Genomic DNA, 17973 nt, shown 5'->3' with positions numbered 1-17973 from the left:
AAAAGCATGTTAAATGTAGGTACATATGTTTTTTTTTCTTTTAGGGATTTTCAAACCCCCTATTCTAATGTATAAATATTATTAATTATAAAATTTTTATTATAACGTGAAATATATAATGTGATAAATATCCAAGTTGCATTTTTTCCTTACGAAAAAATTAATAATTGACAAAAAAATAAAAAAAAAAGTAAAAAGTGTCCTAAATATACGATAATGTTGATGATAAGTTTATAAATTTAAAAATTATTATATTAGTTGTTAGTTTGTGGGCTGTGCGGTGTTTTTTTATGTCAATTATTGTGTATTTTTCATTTTTTTTTTCAATATGTCGCCATTGTCGTGTTTACATCTTTAAGCGCACATATTATCATTTTATTATTATCTAAAAAGTCACAAAACACTTGTTACCTGAATAAAACGATACTAAATACTATTTAGGTTTTAAAACCTAAAAATATGATGAGAAAATGTTTGTTAAAATGTCTCAAAAAAATGTTTATCTTTCGGATAATATAGGTAATCGTATCGTTTATAGATTCGGGTAAATAAAAAGCATAACTTTGTTTTTACAAAAAAAAAAAAAATAGGCCACAATATAACTGTCTTACCACAGAAAACTTTAGACAGGGTTTAACTTTAAGCGCGGGTTCTCTTTAATCTGGTTTTGTCGTATTTCACATAGACAACTATTACAGTGACAGATCCTTGGTTTAAAGTTAGACTGTGTTTAAATTGTTTTGTGGTAAGACCGAAGTTATGTTTTTCACTATACGTCGTGATGCAAAAACACATAATAAAAAAAAAGACGTGTGGCACTCGGGGACTGCCGCGGTAAAGCTATTGCATGCTATGGCTTCAAGCCACACCTCCGCGCCCGTCCCCGTGGGGAGCGTGAGGTTTTTCATTACGGAATTTCTGGATTCGGTCCCCGCACTCAAGGCCCGCGATAGAAGCTATGCAATAGCTTAAAAAAAAACATGACAGTAAAAAGGCCGCATAGCCCATTTAGCATAATGCAGTCCAATATTCTATACTAGATAATGAAATAAAAAAAAAATGTACATTTACCTATTATAATATTAAACAATGTATATTGCACGATTGTGTGAGATATTTTAGTGTAGCACTAAGTTTAAAATTAGTATTGAAATGTAGTCAATATATTTTGATATTTTCGAATTGCTATTATGAAAAAAAAAATTGCGGTGTGAACACAGGTTTGGCGCGACAACAGCTGTCAGTGTCAAATTTGACATTTGGCGGGAACGGGAGCGCGCTAAAATGCAATTAATATTAAATAATTTTACAATTTTTTTCGTTTTTTTTCGTTTCGTAGAAAGAATCGTATAGAAAAGTTTAGATCTGGACGTGTGAAGGTGAAATTATGATGTAAAAATACGCTAAATTACTTGCTTCTTTTTGTTCGAAACTTTTTTTCGACTAGTGTTTTATTCTAGGGTAGCAATGATATTATAAGTAAAAAGGTGTAGTTAGGTTACCGACACAATATTCGATCTTTGAATTATTAAAAAAAATTGTGGCTAATTAGTATTGAGGTATTATTACTACGTATAGAGAGGACACCACGAACAAAATCTGATGGCGGCGTGGGGCGGCCATTTATTCATACATTTTGTAGATTTTCTGTCTCTTATTACTTATAAATAAAAACCAATCAATGTAACAAATAAATATTGTTTATCTTATTAAAAAATATGAATAAACTTATCAATTAAAACCAATCAATGTAACAAAAATAAATTGGTTTGTAACATTTGCCTCTAACTCGTGTTACAAAGAGTGTATGGATGCCCTCTCTAGTACGTAGTACATAGTAACTCAATGCTAATTAGCCAAATTTCGTCTTATATTTTAATCGTTTTTACTTATAATTTTAGAGCGAGCGCGCACGAGCAACTTTGTCTCCGCAACTATTTTGTCTCTCCCATCAATTGTATGGGGAGTTGCGTCGCTACATGCGCGCACTTTCATACTAGCCCATGGGTGGAGAGACAAAATAGTTGCGGAGACAAAATAGTTGCGGAGACAAAGTTGCTCGTGCGCGCTAGCTCTTAGGGAGTAAGAACAGTTTGGTGCCTGGTATAAGGCAAGCTGTTGTCGCGCCAAATTTTACGTCGGTTTATATTTTATTTTGCATAGGGATGTTTAATAATAATAGATTATAATGAAAGTTATTGTTTTATTTAGTTGTAGACTGTTTTAACATAATAAATAGCAACCTGGTGACATAAATTATTTTATGGATATACAGGGTGTCCCACTGTTGGTATACTAAGCTCAAAGGAGGTTATAGTTTTGCATACGCTGAGTACGTAAAAAATAATTAAAAAATTCCAGACGCATTTTTTTTTCAAATAAATGAATTCTTAAAACTTTATGTGTACACCCATAACAAGCGAGCCGCCCAACTTTGCCACCAGCACGTGAGCTATCGTTTAAGATTATGTTTTCATAGATAAAATGCTCATATTAGAGAAGCGGTATATACCGGCTGCGCGAAGCTAGAGAAGAAAACATGGATTTTCAGGAAAAATTTAGCAAAAAATTTTGGACGTAATTTTTTTTTAAAGTATTTTTTACGTGATCAGTGTATGCAAAACTACAAGTTCCTTCGCGCTTAGTATACCAATAGTGGGACACCCTGTATAATATAATAATAGAAGTGGTTTTTTGTGCATTGCAGTTTGGTTTTTTTAGGGTTTTAGATCAGCTTTCTATATTTTGTGTGAATACCGATATATGTTGCATATTTTTATTTTGACTATAGCGAGAATAAATCATAATATGTTACTTTTTTGTTAGTATTTTTTTTTCAAATAAATTTTGACTCGGCTAAAATAATAAATTATGTATGCATAATTTTGTTGTTACGATACGTATTTGTAAATTTTGAAGTTATCAGTATTGATACAAATTTATTAATTTATACTTAGTATAGCTTGAGTGCAGTGGCTGTAGGGCGGTGTAGGAAGTGTTGCCACCTAGTTTTTCTAAAAAGGGCAAGTCGGCACTCAGAAAAGGGCGCAATATTTATAAAAGCATTGTAATCACGAAGAATTTAGTCGCGAGTACCACCAGTAAAAAGTGATATTTTTGTTGGTTCAATCACAATTTGGTAATATAATTACTCTGAATCCGATCATTTTGATTGGTTGACTAAACTTCATTAGCCAATCAAAACCTTCAGCGCGTAAACAAACCTCTTATGGCATGGTAAAAGGGCAAAAGAAATACAAAATCGCCCCCATTTTCAGTAATCTTTGACCCATGTGAAATAGAGCTTGATTACCCTTTTGCGGCTAAAGAGTTTTAAAACGGGTTGATTACCCGAAAAAGGGCTATCTAGCCCGATAAGGGCTTAGGTAACACTGGTCGTGTAGGTATGTGTGGTGACCGGGTAAGAAAGAGCACCAGTTAGAAGTTAGAAAGAGACGGAATGGTCGGAACGTATACAGGGCTATGACGGATTTTGATATGAAAATTTTCTGCCTTTTTACCAAAAACAATTAATTATGAAAAAACTACTACACTGTTAACATTCAATTGATATTTTTTTGAAAGCTGAAGAATGAGCGATCAGTTTAAAAAAAAAAAAAACTTGCCCAAAACTTGCATCACCTCAAAAAGAAAAGGGTCATAGCTCAATAACCATCCATTTTTGACCCCTGGTTAACTGGACTTAATTTGTTGCAAATGACCTCTAGTATAACCCCTTTGAAGGATCACGTCGAATTACCAGTCACCCTATATACAGCCCTACAGCCACTGCACACAAGGTATGAGATAAATGTAAAATTTAGGAATGTGATCTAAAACTACATACAAATTAAGTTGTTTTTTAGTTTATAAGATCGCATGGGTATTTGATTATAAAATTTTCAATGTTGTATGTATATTTTTTTGTATGGTTCCGTGCGATGGAAAATTTAATTCTCAGTTTCATTATTTAAAATAAATTATATGTGTAATAGAAATGATTCGTCACAATTATAAATATCCTAAGTTAGACGGATTTTGTCAATATATGTACAATATGTAACTGAAAATGCCTTTTATTTTATTCCTTTTTAAGTATATAATTTAGATGAAACGCCAAATGTGTGGCTATGTTGAAAAGTCAAGAACACAAGTCTGTTCAAGAGCCTATCGTATTAAACGGCGCCGTTTAATTAACGGCCTGAATGCTGCCCAGCCGGCTAATAGCTGCGACATACATATTTGTTATTTCTAATAATACATACAAGTATACACAAGTAGTGGCGAACCAGCGGGCAAAAGCTAGTAGTTTTAAAGCACACTTCGCATTTTCTTAATTTATACGCACAAATTTCTTGAGATTTTCTTTCATAAGATCCTTTCCTGACAATCACGAACTTATCAAAATAAGAATTATCGAAATCGGTCCCGTCGTTCAAGCCACAAAGCTAATGCTGTGACCAAGGGAAATAGGGTTTCTTTTTTTATATATAGACAGTAGACTGGCTCCTGTCGGTCTTAGCGTGATGATATATAGCCTAAGTATAGCCTTCTTCGATATCTAGCACCGAAAGAATTTTTCAAATCGGACCAGTAGTTCCTGAGATTAGCGTGTTCAAACAAACAAACTTCAGATTTATAATATTAGTATAGAAGATAAACACTACACCACTGCCAACTATCATCTAAATCTTTTGTATATCATTTTCTGTAAACATTTCAGGATCATTTTATTTCCTTATGCTTAAAAACGGCTTGACCGATTTTTTTTCTTTTGGTACCTAGGCTTAGAATACATTGTCCTTTTATTCAAAAACTGCTTGACTGATTTTTTATTTATAGAATACAATAAGAACAAAATTAATTTAAGAATACATTGGTCGGTAGGTAGGTATATTGTTTGTAAAACTTTTTTTGTACCTCGGTAATTAAGTTCTATGAATATTTTGTAAAAAATATGGTGTCCCTTCGTCCAGCATACTCACCACAACTCACCATGGAATCCTGATATTTCATGAATGTCAAAAAACTGTTCTGAAATAGTGCTAAATAGTGCCCAAAGGAAAAAAATAGTGCTCTTGTACTTGCGAAGTTATAGCCATAGTTCGATGAGTATGCTGGACGAAGGTTTCGCCCAGCATACCTCCGTCCGGAGAATCTGTATACGCTTCAAACATAATTCATACTTCAAAAAATAGTTCCCAAATAGTGCCAAACGGTGCCCAAAAAGAAAAAACAGTGCTCGAATAACTTCGGAGTTACAGGCTTCGTTCAGTGAGTATGCTGGGCGTAGGTTCTACGCCCAGCATACTCACCTCAGTGCGCGAATATCGAACGAGCTATAGGAACAATTTACGTCTCAAAAAATTGTGCTTGAAATAGTGCCCAATATCAGTCCAATTTTTGCTTGACTTTTGACCTAGAAAACCATTAAATTTCATTGTAAACTTCTACATACATTACATTGAGTACAGTCGAATACAATATTATTAACTTTCTTTCTAACAATTTTTGTCTTGTGTAAATTATTTGTTTTGTTATATTGTCTATGTAAGGGAGTATTTACTTTAGAATCGCAATATTATTAATTACACATTATTTTAATAATACTTTATAATAATATGATTAAGCCTTCGCGCGTCGCATGGGACCCCGGTAGCTAGGAACAATGATTTTATATATTTGTCTAGATCACGGCGCTTGAAGGATTAAGATATCAAATGAAGTAAATCATGCATGAAAAATAAAGTTGCTGTTATTAATGCTTACATTACAACTGACAAAATTATTCAAAATAATCATTTTCCGGATCAAGGACGGTACCACAACGTTTACGGAATTGACCTGTATTCCTCATGTGATAAAGTTCAATATAGTGTGGCAGTAATGGATGCACGTACGGTCAATAGGTATGGGGCTTACGACGCGCGGCGCCCGCGACGCTAAACATTTTTTTATATGTATATTATATACAATATTAAAACTACAATTTTTTCCATTTACATTGATTATATTATGAATGTTAACAAAAGCTGTGAACTAGTTAACTAGAATTCTGATTACTTTGGCCCTTTAAATAGTAATAAATAACGTAAGTAATTAAAAATGTTTTTTATTGCTAAACCTTTCATTGATGAAACTATTGGAAAGAGTTTTAAAAATTTGTATAACTATGTCACAGTACTAGTTTTGACTGGTTATAATCCCCGTTTTCCAATTACAGAGCATAATGCGACTCAGTGCCACACAATGCCGAATTATGCTGATGCTTAATTGGAACGTGAAACGCACCAGCAGGTTGCGCTATGTTCAGTGTTGAAAAAAAAAATTATTCATAGAGTTAGCAATAACCTCAATAATGTGTAAATAAAGTGGTATACATAATAATTGGTTGAAAAATATTTACGATTATTTTAAGTAATTTGAATTTTGATTTTTTCATTAACATTTTTTTCAATGTTTGTACCTTCATCCATACTTATATTTATTTTTTTAACACAATTTGAATTAACTTTGATTATTTCGAAAAAACTACAATGAAACGAAAGCTTTAAAATTTTTTCCAACAATTAATAATTACTAACGATAAATCGATTGCACGCATCAATTCACGCGCATTACTTTTTCTAGTGCTCGATTGTGCGAAGCGTTGCTGTAGTTGGAACATTCAACGTTAAGCATTATGCCGCTTAATGCGCTCTAGTGCTGTAATTGGAAAACGGGGAAGTTTTGCCTGCAACATATATACAAAAAGAAACTGTATAATTTCCTTTTTACAATTTTTCAAGATATTAATTTTATTGGCTGCAAATGACTGTTTTTATTCAGACAAACACACAATGCAATGAAGTAATAGACTTCATTTACGCTTAAAGTTTCATTCATTTATTATTATTTATAAAATATATAATAATGCATTTAATCGAAAGTTTTTGACATGTGAGAAAATACCATAATTATTTCCAATAACATGAAGTCTACAATTAGAAAGTTTAATATTTTTGTCCAAAAACATGTGTCGACGACTGTACCCCATTTTACGTTAGTATGTAGAAGTTTACATTAAAATTTAATGGTTTTCTAAGTCAAAAGTCAAGCAAAAATTGGACTGATATTGGGCACTATTTCAAGTACAATTTTTTGAGACGTAAATTATACCTATAGCTCGTTCGATATTCGCGCACTGAGGTGAGTATGCTGGGCGTAGAACCTACGCCCAGCATACTCACTGAACGAAGCCTATAACTCCGAAGTTATTCGAGCACTGTTTTTTCTTTTTGGGCACCGATTGGCACTATTTGGGAACTATTTTTTGAAGTATGAATTATGTTTGAAGCGTATACAGATTCTCCGGACGGAGGTGAGTATGCTGGGCGAAACCTTCGTCCAGCATACTCATCGAACTATGGCTATAACTTCGCAAGTACAAGAGCACTATTTTTTTCCTTTGGGCACTATTTAGCACTATTTCAGAACAGTTTTTTGACATTCATGAAATATCAGGATTCCATGGTGAGTTGTGGTGAGTATGCTGGACGAAGGGACACAAAATATGTAACAGTGCCAGTAATCATATTACTTGGAATCGGCTTGACTTGATTATGAAATTCCTAGTTGATAGGTATGAGAAAAGGTTGGAATCCAGTTTACTTACCAATAAAGTGATATGGCAAAATACGTTTGGCATGTTAAAAATATGATAGGGGGTCAAATAAAACAATCAATTTTTTGAACTATTTATTATATAATACAGAAATTAACATATATTATCTATACTAATTTTATAAAGCTGAAGAGTTAGTTTGAACGCGCTAATCTCAGGAAATACGGGTCCGATCTGAAAAATTCTTTCAGTGTTAGATAGCCCATTGATCGAGGAAGGCTATAGGCTGTATATCATCACGCTAAGACCAACAGGAGCGGAGCAATGCGGGTGAAACCGCGGGGCACAGCTAGTAAGAGATTTGGCAAAATTACTTTTAGCGTGTAAAATGTTTACGATAGTGTGTGAAATAAAACAACTATTCTTTAAACTATTTATAATATAATACAGAAATAATACAAGTTATACATAATAACCTATGTACAATAGAATTACATGAATTTAATAAAAATCATTGTTTATTCAACGTATCAAACGCATATATCGAGAATACAACAAATACGGTTTTTTTAATAAGTAGTAAAATTACACGAAAAATGCAATAAAAGTTGGTTTATAAATAAGCAATTTTAAACTGTCATTTCATTTGTATTGTTATTTTATAGTATTTCCAACTTGCACGAAGGCAAAACATAAAAAATAAATAAATGGTTTTTAATTAAAATTTTAACGTTTAAAATCTAAAATTAAAGCTAGATATCATATTCAGTTCATTTAATTTTTTTTAATATAAAATATATCATCGTAATATTACAACGCAAAGCCAGTCAGTTTATTTACTTTTATTTCCTTATATCAAAAAATATCATTTATATTACTTCTAAAAGTATTCTAATAATTATTATTTTGTTAATTACTGTGCATTTTAATAAAAAAGCTTATTATAACCGAAAACATATACTATATACATCTAAAATACACATTATACATCTTATCATGTAAACCGCTAAACACATTCCGATGAAATCCACCACAATGATAGACCACTATTCATACACTACAGGGTGTCCCAAAGAATCACTAGTCAATATGTATACATTTTGCACTTGACCATCTTCTCCCTTTTCAAACAACTCCGCGATTTGAACATATTCCTGACCTTCCTCAATAAGTTGTTGCGTTTCGACAAACTCGTGGTCACTTTCGACAAGGACGTGGTCACATTGCACGAGCACATGGTCACTTTGCACAATTTCACGGTCACTTTGTTCAATCTCATGGTCATTTTGCTCAATATGGTAATTTTGCACGACTTCATCGACATTTTTCTCAATCTGGACATGATAGCCACTTTGCCCGGCATCGTGGTCACTTTGCCCGACGTCGTGGTCACTTTGCCCGATGTCGTGGTCAGTTTGCCCAACTTCGTGGTCACTTTGCCCTCGTTCGTCACTTTTACCGGGGCCGACCATTTCCAAGAGCTTCGCGTACTTTTCCCTCTGCTCTTCCGTCATATTCACCGGATTGTGATATTTCAAATGATAATTCAAATGACTGCTTTGTTTGAACCGTTTATCACAAATCGAACATTGGAACGGCGCAACATTTGTATGCGTTCGCATATGCTGTTGCAAATGGGCAGACTGACAAAATGTTTTTCCGCAAATAACACATCTGTATGGCTTGTATTTCGTGTGTATTCGCAAATGTTGGTCCAGACCGGATTTTTGTGTGAACGCTTTAGGGCAGTATTTGCAAGTGAAGGGTCTATCGCCTGTGTGTGTTCTCATGTGTTGTTGCAAACCGCCGATTTGCGTGAACCGCTTGTTGCAAATATTGCATTGGTGGGGTTTGGTTTTTATATGCACGGTTGAATAATGTTCGGATAAATGTTCTTCGTGGTCGAAGCCTGCGCCGCATGTCTGAAAAAAGGTATATATGTATTACAAGTGTTAAAAATGCGTAAAATAGGTGTTATGTTATTATCTATACTTAATATTATAAGGCTGAAGAGTTTGTTTGAACGCGCTAATCTCGGGAACTACTGGTCCGATTTGAAAAATTCTTTCGGTGTTAGATAGCCCATTTATCGAGGAAGGCTATAGGCTATACAGGGTGTAATCGTTAAGTGTGCACAGGCGATTATTCCGTAACTATTACAGATATCAAAAAACTTTAAACTGATATCGAAAGTACTTAACCTAATGAGTAAAATGGCCATAATAAATTTTTAAAAATAATACGAGAAATATCTAAAAAATTAACTTTAAACCCTCCCATACATTTAGTATGAGATATGAATATCCCATGTACATGGGTTGATCCAAAAGTAATGATAATCAATATTAAACAAGGTCATTACAGTTAAAATAATTATGTATTTCTCTAGATAGTCTTCTAACTAGATAATATACTTCGATATTTTTTTTCCTTAACTTAGAAAAAAAAACTTTGACTTCATCTACAAAAACCCCTCAAAATCGGCCATCACTTCGCTGTCGTCTTAAAATTTCTTGTATCGACGGTGTTTCTTGTGCCGAGGTAAGAGATAGAATTAACTAGGAGCTAGATCTTACAAACAGGGTGGGTGTTCAAGCATTTTCAATGCCGATTTTTGATTGGCAGCCATCGCAACTGACGCTTTGTGATCTGGTGCGTTGTCTTGGTGAACCAACATTCAAGACCGAAGTTTGCCATGTCTCTTTTTCTTACTAACCTACCCGCAATCTTTTAATTTGGTCTGTGTAGTAAGAGCCCTGTGTAGTAGTGGCTACCTTCTTAAAATATTCCACATTTCTTCAGCGTCCCAAAAAACTACGGCTTTAATCTATCCCACTAATTTTCACTTTGAAAATCTTCACCGTCACTTTGGAAGCTCGCATCCAGGCCATTGATTGTTTCTTGGTTTCAGCATAAACATGGTGAACCCAGGTAACGCCCATGGTCACAAATCGTGACAAAAAATTATCCTGATCTCATTAAAAATTTAGAAATTCACCCTCTAAATGTCGAATCGTTGTTTCTTCTTTTCGTCGGGAAACATTCTGGCTCGCACTGTTCACATTAAAATTAATGTTAATACTTGGAAACGTGTCCTGTAGATATAATTTTTTTGTGATAACTTAGTGATTACATGAGCAAGCATAAAACATTTATTTTATATTTTTATGTGCACAGGAAATACCCAATTATCATTACTTTTGGATCAACCTATACATTTAATATGAAAGATTTTAGCTTTTTTTTTTGTTTTTTTTGGTTTTCTGCTTTAATTACTTTGCAAATTTGGAGGGAAGTTCATTTAGAAACTGTAAATAGACCTCCTCATTGTATTGCACAATAAGGACGTCACTTCGAAAATCTACTATGAATACAAAATGTATGGGAAATAAATTGTATGGGAGCGTTTTATGTAACATTTTTGGTTATTTCTCGTTTTATTTTTAAAAAATTATTATGGCCATTTTACTCATTAGGTTAAGTACTTTCGATATCAGTTTAAAGTTTTTTGATATCTGCAATAGTTACGGAATAATCGCTTGTGCACACTTAACGATTACACCCTGTACATCACGCTAAGACGAACAGGAGCGGAGAAATGCGGGTGAAACCCCGGGGCACAACTTGTAAGATTTTTGCTAAAGGGCTGCCACACTTTGGCCTTTGGTAAAATATATTTTTTTTTAAATACCTGGCAAGTATAGTTCGCAGTTCGTTCAGCGGCTAACGGCCGCTCGCACACTTGACAGCGCACACCTTTACGCCGTCGTGTATGTTCGTCCCTGTAGTGGGCTGAATACTCGCAACACGAGAAGAACATTTGATGGCATGTGCCGTCAGCTATGAAGTTCGACGGTTGCAGGCATTCGAACGGACCGCTGGCAAACAAATTTAAATATATAATCACTACATAGTATAAAACAAAGTCGCTCTTTCTGTCCCTATGTCCCTTTGTATGCTTAAATCTTTAAAACTACGCAACGGATTTTGATGCGGTTTTTTTTAATAGAGTGATTCAAGAGGAAGGTTTTAGTTTATAATTTATTAGGTTTTAGACAAAGCGGGCGAAGCCGCGGGCGATAGGCTAGTCTTCTATATATATAAAACTCAAAGGTGACTGATATAGTGATCTATCAACGCACAGCCCAAACCACTGGACGTATCGGGCTGAAATTTGGCATGCAGGTAGATGTTAGGACGTAGGCATCCGCTAAGAAAGGATTTCCCGAAATTATTGCGGGAACGGGGAAAAACGGGGATGCACGTACAAAGTCGTGGGCGGAAGCTAGTGTTTAAATGAATTTTAACATAAACTAAAAATTCTCGCACTACAAATGTTGATTTTTAAAACAAAAAAAAATGTCTTTTATTTTTATTGGTTAATTATTAATTTTCAAAAAATAAACAACAAACGCCCTTCTGAATAAATTACCATTAAATAAAATGTAGATATAAAAAATAAAATATTTGTAAGTAAAATTTTTAATTAAAACATCAACTGAAATTAGTAAAAAATATAATAAACTAGATTTCCGCCCGCGACTTCGCCCGCGTTTTCGAAGGAAAACCCGCATAGTTCCCGTTCCCGTGGGATTTCCGGGATAATACCTATCCTATGTGTTAATCCAAGTTACCCTCTATATGTGTGCTAAATTTCATTGTAATCGGTTCAGTAGAATTTGCGTGAAAGAGTAACAAACACACACACACACACACATCCTTAGAAACTTTCGCATTTATAATATTAGTAGGACTCACGATATAGGAATGGGCTCCTTCTCCTTGTCCTCTTTTTTCTTGCCTTTCATACTTTTATCGAGTTTTGCTCGTTTTATTTCCTTCGCGTCACTTGGTATACTGTCATCCTGTAAATAATAATTTACTATAAATTATCTTTACAAATATTATAAAGCTGAAGAGTTTGTTTGTTTGAACGCGCTAATCTCTGGAACTACTGGGCCGATTTGAAAAATTCTTTCGGTGTTAGATAGCCCATTTATCGAGGAAGGCTATAGGCTATACAGGGTGTCCCACTATTGGTATACTAAGCGCGAAGGAACTTGTAGTTTTGCATACACTGATCACGTAAAAAATACTTTAAAAAAAAATTACGTCCAAAATTTTTTGCTAAATTTTTCCTGAAAATCCATGTTTTCTTCTCTAGCTTCGCGCAGCCGGCATATACCGCTTCTCTTATATGAGCATTTTATCTATGAAAACATAATCTTAAACGATAGCTCACGTGCTGGTGGCAAAGTTGGGCGGCTCGCTTGTTATGGGTGTACACATAGAGTTTTAAGAATTCATCTATTTGAAAAAAAAATGCGTCTGGAATTTTTTAATTATTTTTTACGTACTCAGCGTATGCAAAACTATAACCTCCTTTGAGCTTAGTATACCAACAGTGGGACACCCTGTATATCATCACGCTGAGACCGACAGGAGCGGAGCAATGCGGGTGAAACCGCGGGGCACTATGGCCAATATGTGGCCTATAGCCTTCCTCGATAAATGGGCTATCTAACACCGAAATAATTTTTCAAATCGGACCAGTAGTTTCTGAGATTAGTGCGTTCAAACAAACAAACTCTTTAGCTTCATAATATTAGTATATTAAAGTTACTTTTACATTTGACAGCTACTTGTATTGAATTTTAAAATATTGACTTGATAATTTAATTATTAATAGTAATAGTACAGATTAAATTAATTATAAATTTAATTATTAATAGTACAGATTTAACTTTATTATGGTGTATAATAAATAATATACGGGCATTTCTCCGCAACTCGACGTCAAGCGCCTATTTTGCGTGAGAGAGGGAGCTAGGGGAAACCAGCTAAAACTGAAACCACCCGAGCTCCTCCATGAAGCCAAGCAGCTTGTGAGGGCTGCCAAAGGCTTCGGGGAGGGACCCGGGAGACCCCAGGTGTCTTGCCCTGTACTCCGCAACCCCCTTACATTCCATGATGACGTGGGCTGCCGTTTCCTCGGTCTCCATGCATGCTCTGCATAGCGGAGCCGGACTGTCTGTGATCCCTAGATTGAAGAGATGTTTGTTAAAGGGGCCGTGCCCTGTGAGGGTCCCTGTTATTACGCGTAGTTGCACTCTACGTAGGTTGAGAAGCCGACGTGCAAGTATTATGGTGTATGTTGAAATACTCTTTCTTTCTGTAAAATACTTACTTTTATAATAATATAACCGACATCTGGAGAAGACAGCGCACTCATGTCTGTTGGTTGCATGGACGATAGCATCTTTTCTGTTTTTAATTTGATCGCTTTCAATTGGGCTTCCGTGAACTTATTTTTATTCTGAAAATGTTAAAATAAATTATGAAAAACCTGCAGTTTTGTGAATGAAAAGAATTTAATTGCCTAAACATATTTTACGCAGCATAAACCATTTTTATGAGTTCATTGTTTTAATATAACTTATTCTATGGGATATTAATTGTGTTGTGTCTGCATACTTAATTTATTCTATTGGTCTTAGTATGATTGTATAATATATGTATATAGTCTTCCTCAATAAATCGGCTATCTAACACTCAAAGAATCTTTCAAATCGGACCAGTAGTTCCCGAGATTAGCGCATTCAAACAAACAAACTCTACAGCTTTATAATCCATACTAATATTATAAATGCGAAAGTAACTCTGTCTGTCTGTCTGTCTGTTACTCAATCACGCCTTAACTACTGAACTAATTTGCATGAAATTTGCTATAGAGATATTTCGATACCCGAGATACATAGGATAGGTTTTATCCCGGAAATCCCACGGGAACGGGAACTATGCGGGTTTTTCTTTGACTGCGCGGGCGATGCCGTGGGTGGAAAGCTAGTATTAGTATATTAAAGTTGCCAATACATATTTTAGCAGCTACTTGTATTGAATTTTAAAATATTGACTTGATAATACTTACATTAACAACAACGTTCTTAACGCAAACGTCCTCACCGGCCATCCAAGCTTCCATGTGTTCAATCTTGGCATGATTATTAAGTGCCATTTCACTCGCAAACCCTTTACTACACAACTTACAGGATACATTGTCGTCATCATCGTCTAAAATTTCTTTCTGTAATTAATAAAAAATAGGTATATACTAGAAATCACTACATAGTAAAAAACAAAGTCGCATTCTCTGTCCCTATATCCCTTTGTATACTTAAATCTTTAATACTACGCAATGGATTTAGATGCGTTTTTCTAATGGATAGAGTGATTCAAAAGGAAGGTTTTAGTATATAGTTTGTTAGGTTTTAGACAAAACAGGCGAAGCCGCGGGCGGAAAGCTAGTATAGTAATATTATATAGTCTTATAGTATATGTGGCACTACTAAGCTTCTGATATTATTAAAAAATATTTTTATATCCCTACTAATATTATAAATGCGTAAGTAACTCTGTCTATCTGTCTGCTACACTTTCCTGCTTAAACCTCTCAACCGATTTGATGAAATTTGGTACAGCTACAATCTTTAGACCCTGAGAAAGAACATAGGCAACCTTTTATCAAAACACCACGCGGGCGAAGCCGCGGGCGGAAGCTAGTTGGAAATATAGGAATTATAAGGATAAGTACATGTACAATTAATGTATTTTTTATGTTGGAATTGTATTATGGTAGTTGAATACAAGATGTTTTTGGAATAGTGGTAGGTACAAGCTAAATACATGAATAGACAGTATAATAGAAAAACAATAAGAATTTAGAGAAATTTTGTTACTATCGAAATTTATTTATTTTTTATTTATTTATTTATTTATTTATTATTACATAAATCAATAACCTTTACAGGATAAACCCAATGCGGTACTGACTAACACTATAATTCTATACAAATACAAACTTACAACATAAACAAACTAACTTACAATCTACGAAATAAGATAAAATTAATACAATACAACAACAGATAAAGATTAAAATGAATAACTAATAATATAAAGAAGAACCTTTGCCAATTCACCCAACGGGCATGTGAATATGTCCACTCTTCCATGTAGGTCATTGAGTCCACGTAGTGCTCGTACGAGCGGAGACTTCGCCAGCAGCATGGTTCGCGCTTTGGGCACGTAAAATAGTGGCGGCCTATGACGTTTCTCGACATATTTGTCCGGCACACATAGAGAGAGGGATTTTAGCACTTCGGGGTTATGCGCGACTCCCCGCAATAACTTTATTAGATACAGTGCAAAGGATAATTCCCGTCGCACTCTCAGTTCATTGTATCCTACCATACCCAAAATGAATAGTGTAGGATACATTAACGGGTAAAAGGGATATACCCCGTATAGTTTCAAATACAGATATCTGATGTATTTGTTCTGGACCCGCTCTAACATTACGTTATATTTTTCTTCATGCGAAGACCAAACAACTGAGTTGTGCTCCATATGACTGCGTATTAACGCGTTATAGAGCACTTTTACTGTTGCGATATTTGTGAAATCCTTTGCTTGGCGCAGAAGGAACCCAAGGTTTTTGAAAGCCTTTTTGCATATGTTTGTGATGTGCTCACGAAACATCAGATCCGGCGTGAAGACTACTCCTAAATCGCGCACTTTATTTGCCCGTTGAATAGGAACGGATCCAAGTGAGTAGTTGTAGTTTATTATTTTATTTGCGCGAGTAAAACTGACAACAGAACATTTAGCTATATTAAAATATAACTTATTTTGCTGACTCCAGTCTAAGATTTTAAGTAAGTCACTTTGCAAGCGCTCACAGTCCGCCTCTTCGTTTATTCGAAGAAAAACTTTCAGCTAAATATTTTTATGTATGTCCATTTGTGTAATTGCATTACTAATTGAAAATTAGGTATAAAATGCATTATATCTTGAACAATTGTAAACTTGAATTCTAAACTTTAGTCTTTGTACATGATATTTTTTTTAACTATTGATCAAAAAAAGTTCAATATTATAGATATTATGTTATATAAATACAAATTGCAAATAAATATCCAGATATCATAAATAGGTTACGAATGCATTTATGATTTTGATGACCTCTAGAGAGTAAACAACTTTAATTGGAATAGAGATGGTTAATCTAATAAAGTATCGAGAAATAGCTTACCTTTATTTTCGTTGTAGGAACAACATTTACCATTCTCACAGGTTTTGATGCCATTTTTAACTTAAGGCCACAGTATTAGGAACAAATTTACAACTACAACTATTATGAAATGTAATACAGAACGTTTTTATGTTACAATTTATTTAACAAAATAAATAATCTTACGTATTTTAGTGTATTTATTTCAAACAATTGTATTCAGCGGGAACAAGAAAAAATCAAAATGTCAAATTTGTTTTTTTTTAAATCGGACTCTAGGTCGACATATTTTTTTGAAAAAGGAACCAAGCTATTTATTGTTGGCTGATGGTGTAATTATAACAACGTATCGATAATCCAACTATCTTATTAATGGTAATTTTAAACTATACACGTATGATTATTTTAAAATAAAACACTGTAAACAGAATGGGAATAGATTGAACTTTACTTTTTTAATTAAAAAGAAAACAGCAAAAGGAAAAATTACGTGATAACTATGACTTTTTTCGTAAAAAAAACCGAAATGTCACATTGACTTGTCAAAATGAAAATGAATGATTTTCTTGCTGTGGTGAGCTTTTAGTACATTTTTGAGTTGAAATATTCGATTAAAAGTGCTCGAAATTATAATTCACACAAAATTACGCCGCTACTTTATCAAATTTATTAGGATTTGCGAGCTAAACAAAATGGCGGGCGAATTGGACAATAGATATTGAGTAGGACAGATACAGATTATGCAAACCTTGTTTATGGTTTCAAAATATAATGATATTTAAATATACGAAAACATATAATTAAAAACACTTATGTTTCTTAACTAAAATAAATTAACATACTTAAACAACGGGGTATTAGTGATTTAGGTTATCATTATTTATATTTATAAATACATCCCTTGATCGATAAATACATTAAACACTTGACCGTAATTTGAAGCTTACTTATTGAGAAGGTACCTAGCTTTTTCCGCCTATTTTCCCTCTCTTTCTCGTTGTATATATGCTATCTCTCTCGCACACGGCACACCTCCCACCAGGTGGCGCGGCCGGCGCACGATAATGTGCAGGCGCTTGATCTTCTTCATTGGCGTCTAGCTTCCGCCGCGAGAAGGTTGTCTACAAGACTACAACCTTGGTGCTATTAAGTATTAAGTATTGCTTAAAGCAAGTGCTAAAAGTGTTAAAAAGTGTATCCCGTCGGATCGGTACAGTGAGTTATTTTTACATCTATTCTAATAATATTTTACTTAAAAATGAGTAAAAATCTTTAAAGTCAACGGTATAATCGTTGGACT

The 17973-nt window shown here is 34.1% G+C and overlaps 1 protein-coding gene across 1 annotated transcript; it reads right to left on the bottom strand.

Moving 5' to 3' along the window:
- Positions 1 to 8024: 8024 nt before the first annotated feature.
- LOC149895586 (uncharacterized) lies at positions 8025 to 17327 on the bottom strand. Its single transcript, XM_090118903.1, has 7 exons — positions 17263 to 17327; positions 16695 to 16793; positions 14532 to 14687; positions 13791 to 13919; positions 12362 to 12468; positions 11295 to 11481; positions 8025 to 9525 (listed from the first exon to the last, which is right to left on the bottom strand). Exons 2-7 carry the CDS (start codon positions 16746 to 16748, stop codon positions 8650 to 8652), a joined length of 1509 nt encoding a protein of 502 aa, XP_089975029.1. The 5' UTR covers positions 16749 to 16793; positions 17263 to 17327; the 3' UTR covers positions 8025 to 8649.
- Between the last annotated feature and the right edge of the window lie 646 nt (positions 17328 to 17973).

This window comes from Colias eurytheme, chromosome 31, assembly GCF_061535395.1.
Source record: "Colias eurytheme isolate Ceu_HAF_F1 chromosome 31, ilColEury1 Martin Lab GWU primary, whole genome shotgun sequence".
Lineage (NCBI taxonomy): Eukaryota > Metazoa > Arthropoda > Insecta > Lepidoptera > Pieridae > Colias > Colias eurytheme.
This window is presented reverse-complemented; position numbering and strand designations above follow the sequence as displayed.

Excerpts from the sequence above, each read along its gene's own strand:
- LOC149895586 (XM_090118903.1), bottom strand. The coding sequence starts at position 16,748 with ATGGCATCAAAACCTGTGAGAATGGTAAATGTTGTTCCTACAACGAAA. Across the intron at positions 12,469-13,790 it reads TCGGTTATATTATTATAAAA|GATGACAGTATACCAAGTGA; the intron begins GTAAGTATTTTA and ends TATTATTTACAG. Across the intron at positions 11,482-12,361 it reads AAGGAGCCCATTCCTATATC|CGGTCCGTTCGAATGCCTGC; the intron begins GTGAGTCCTACT and ends TTTGTTTGCCAG.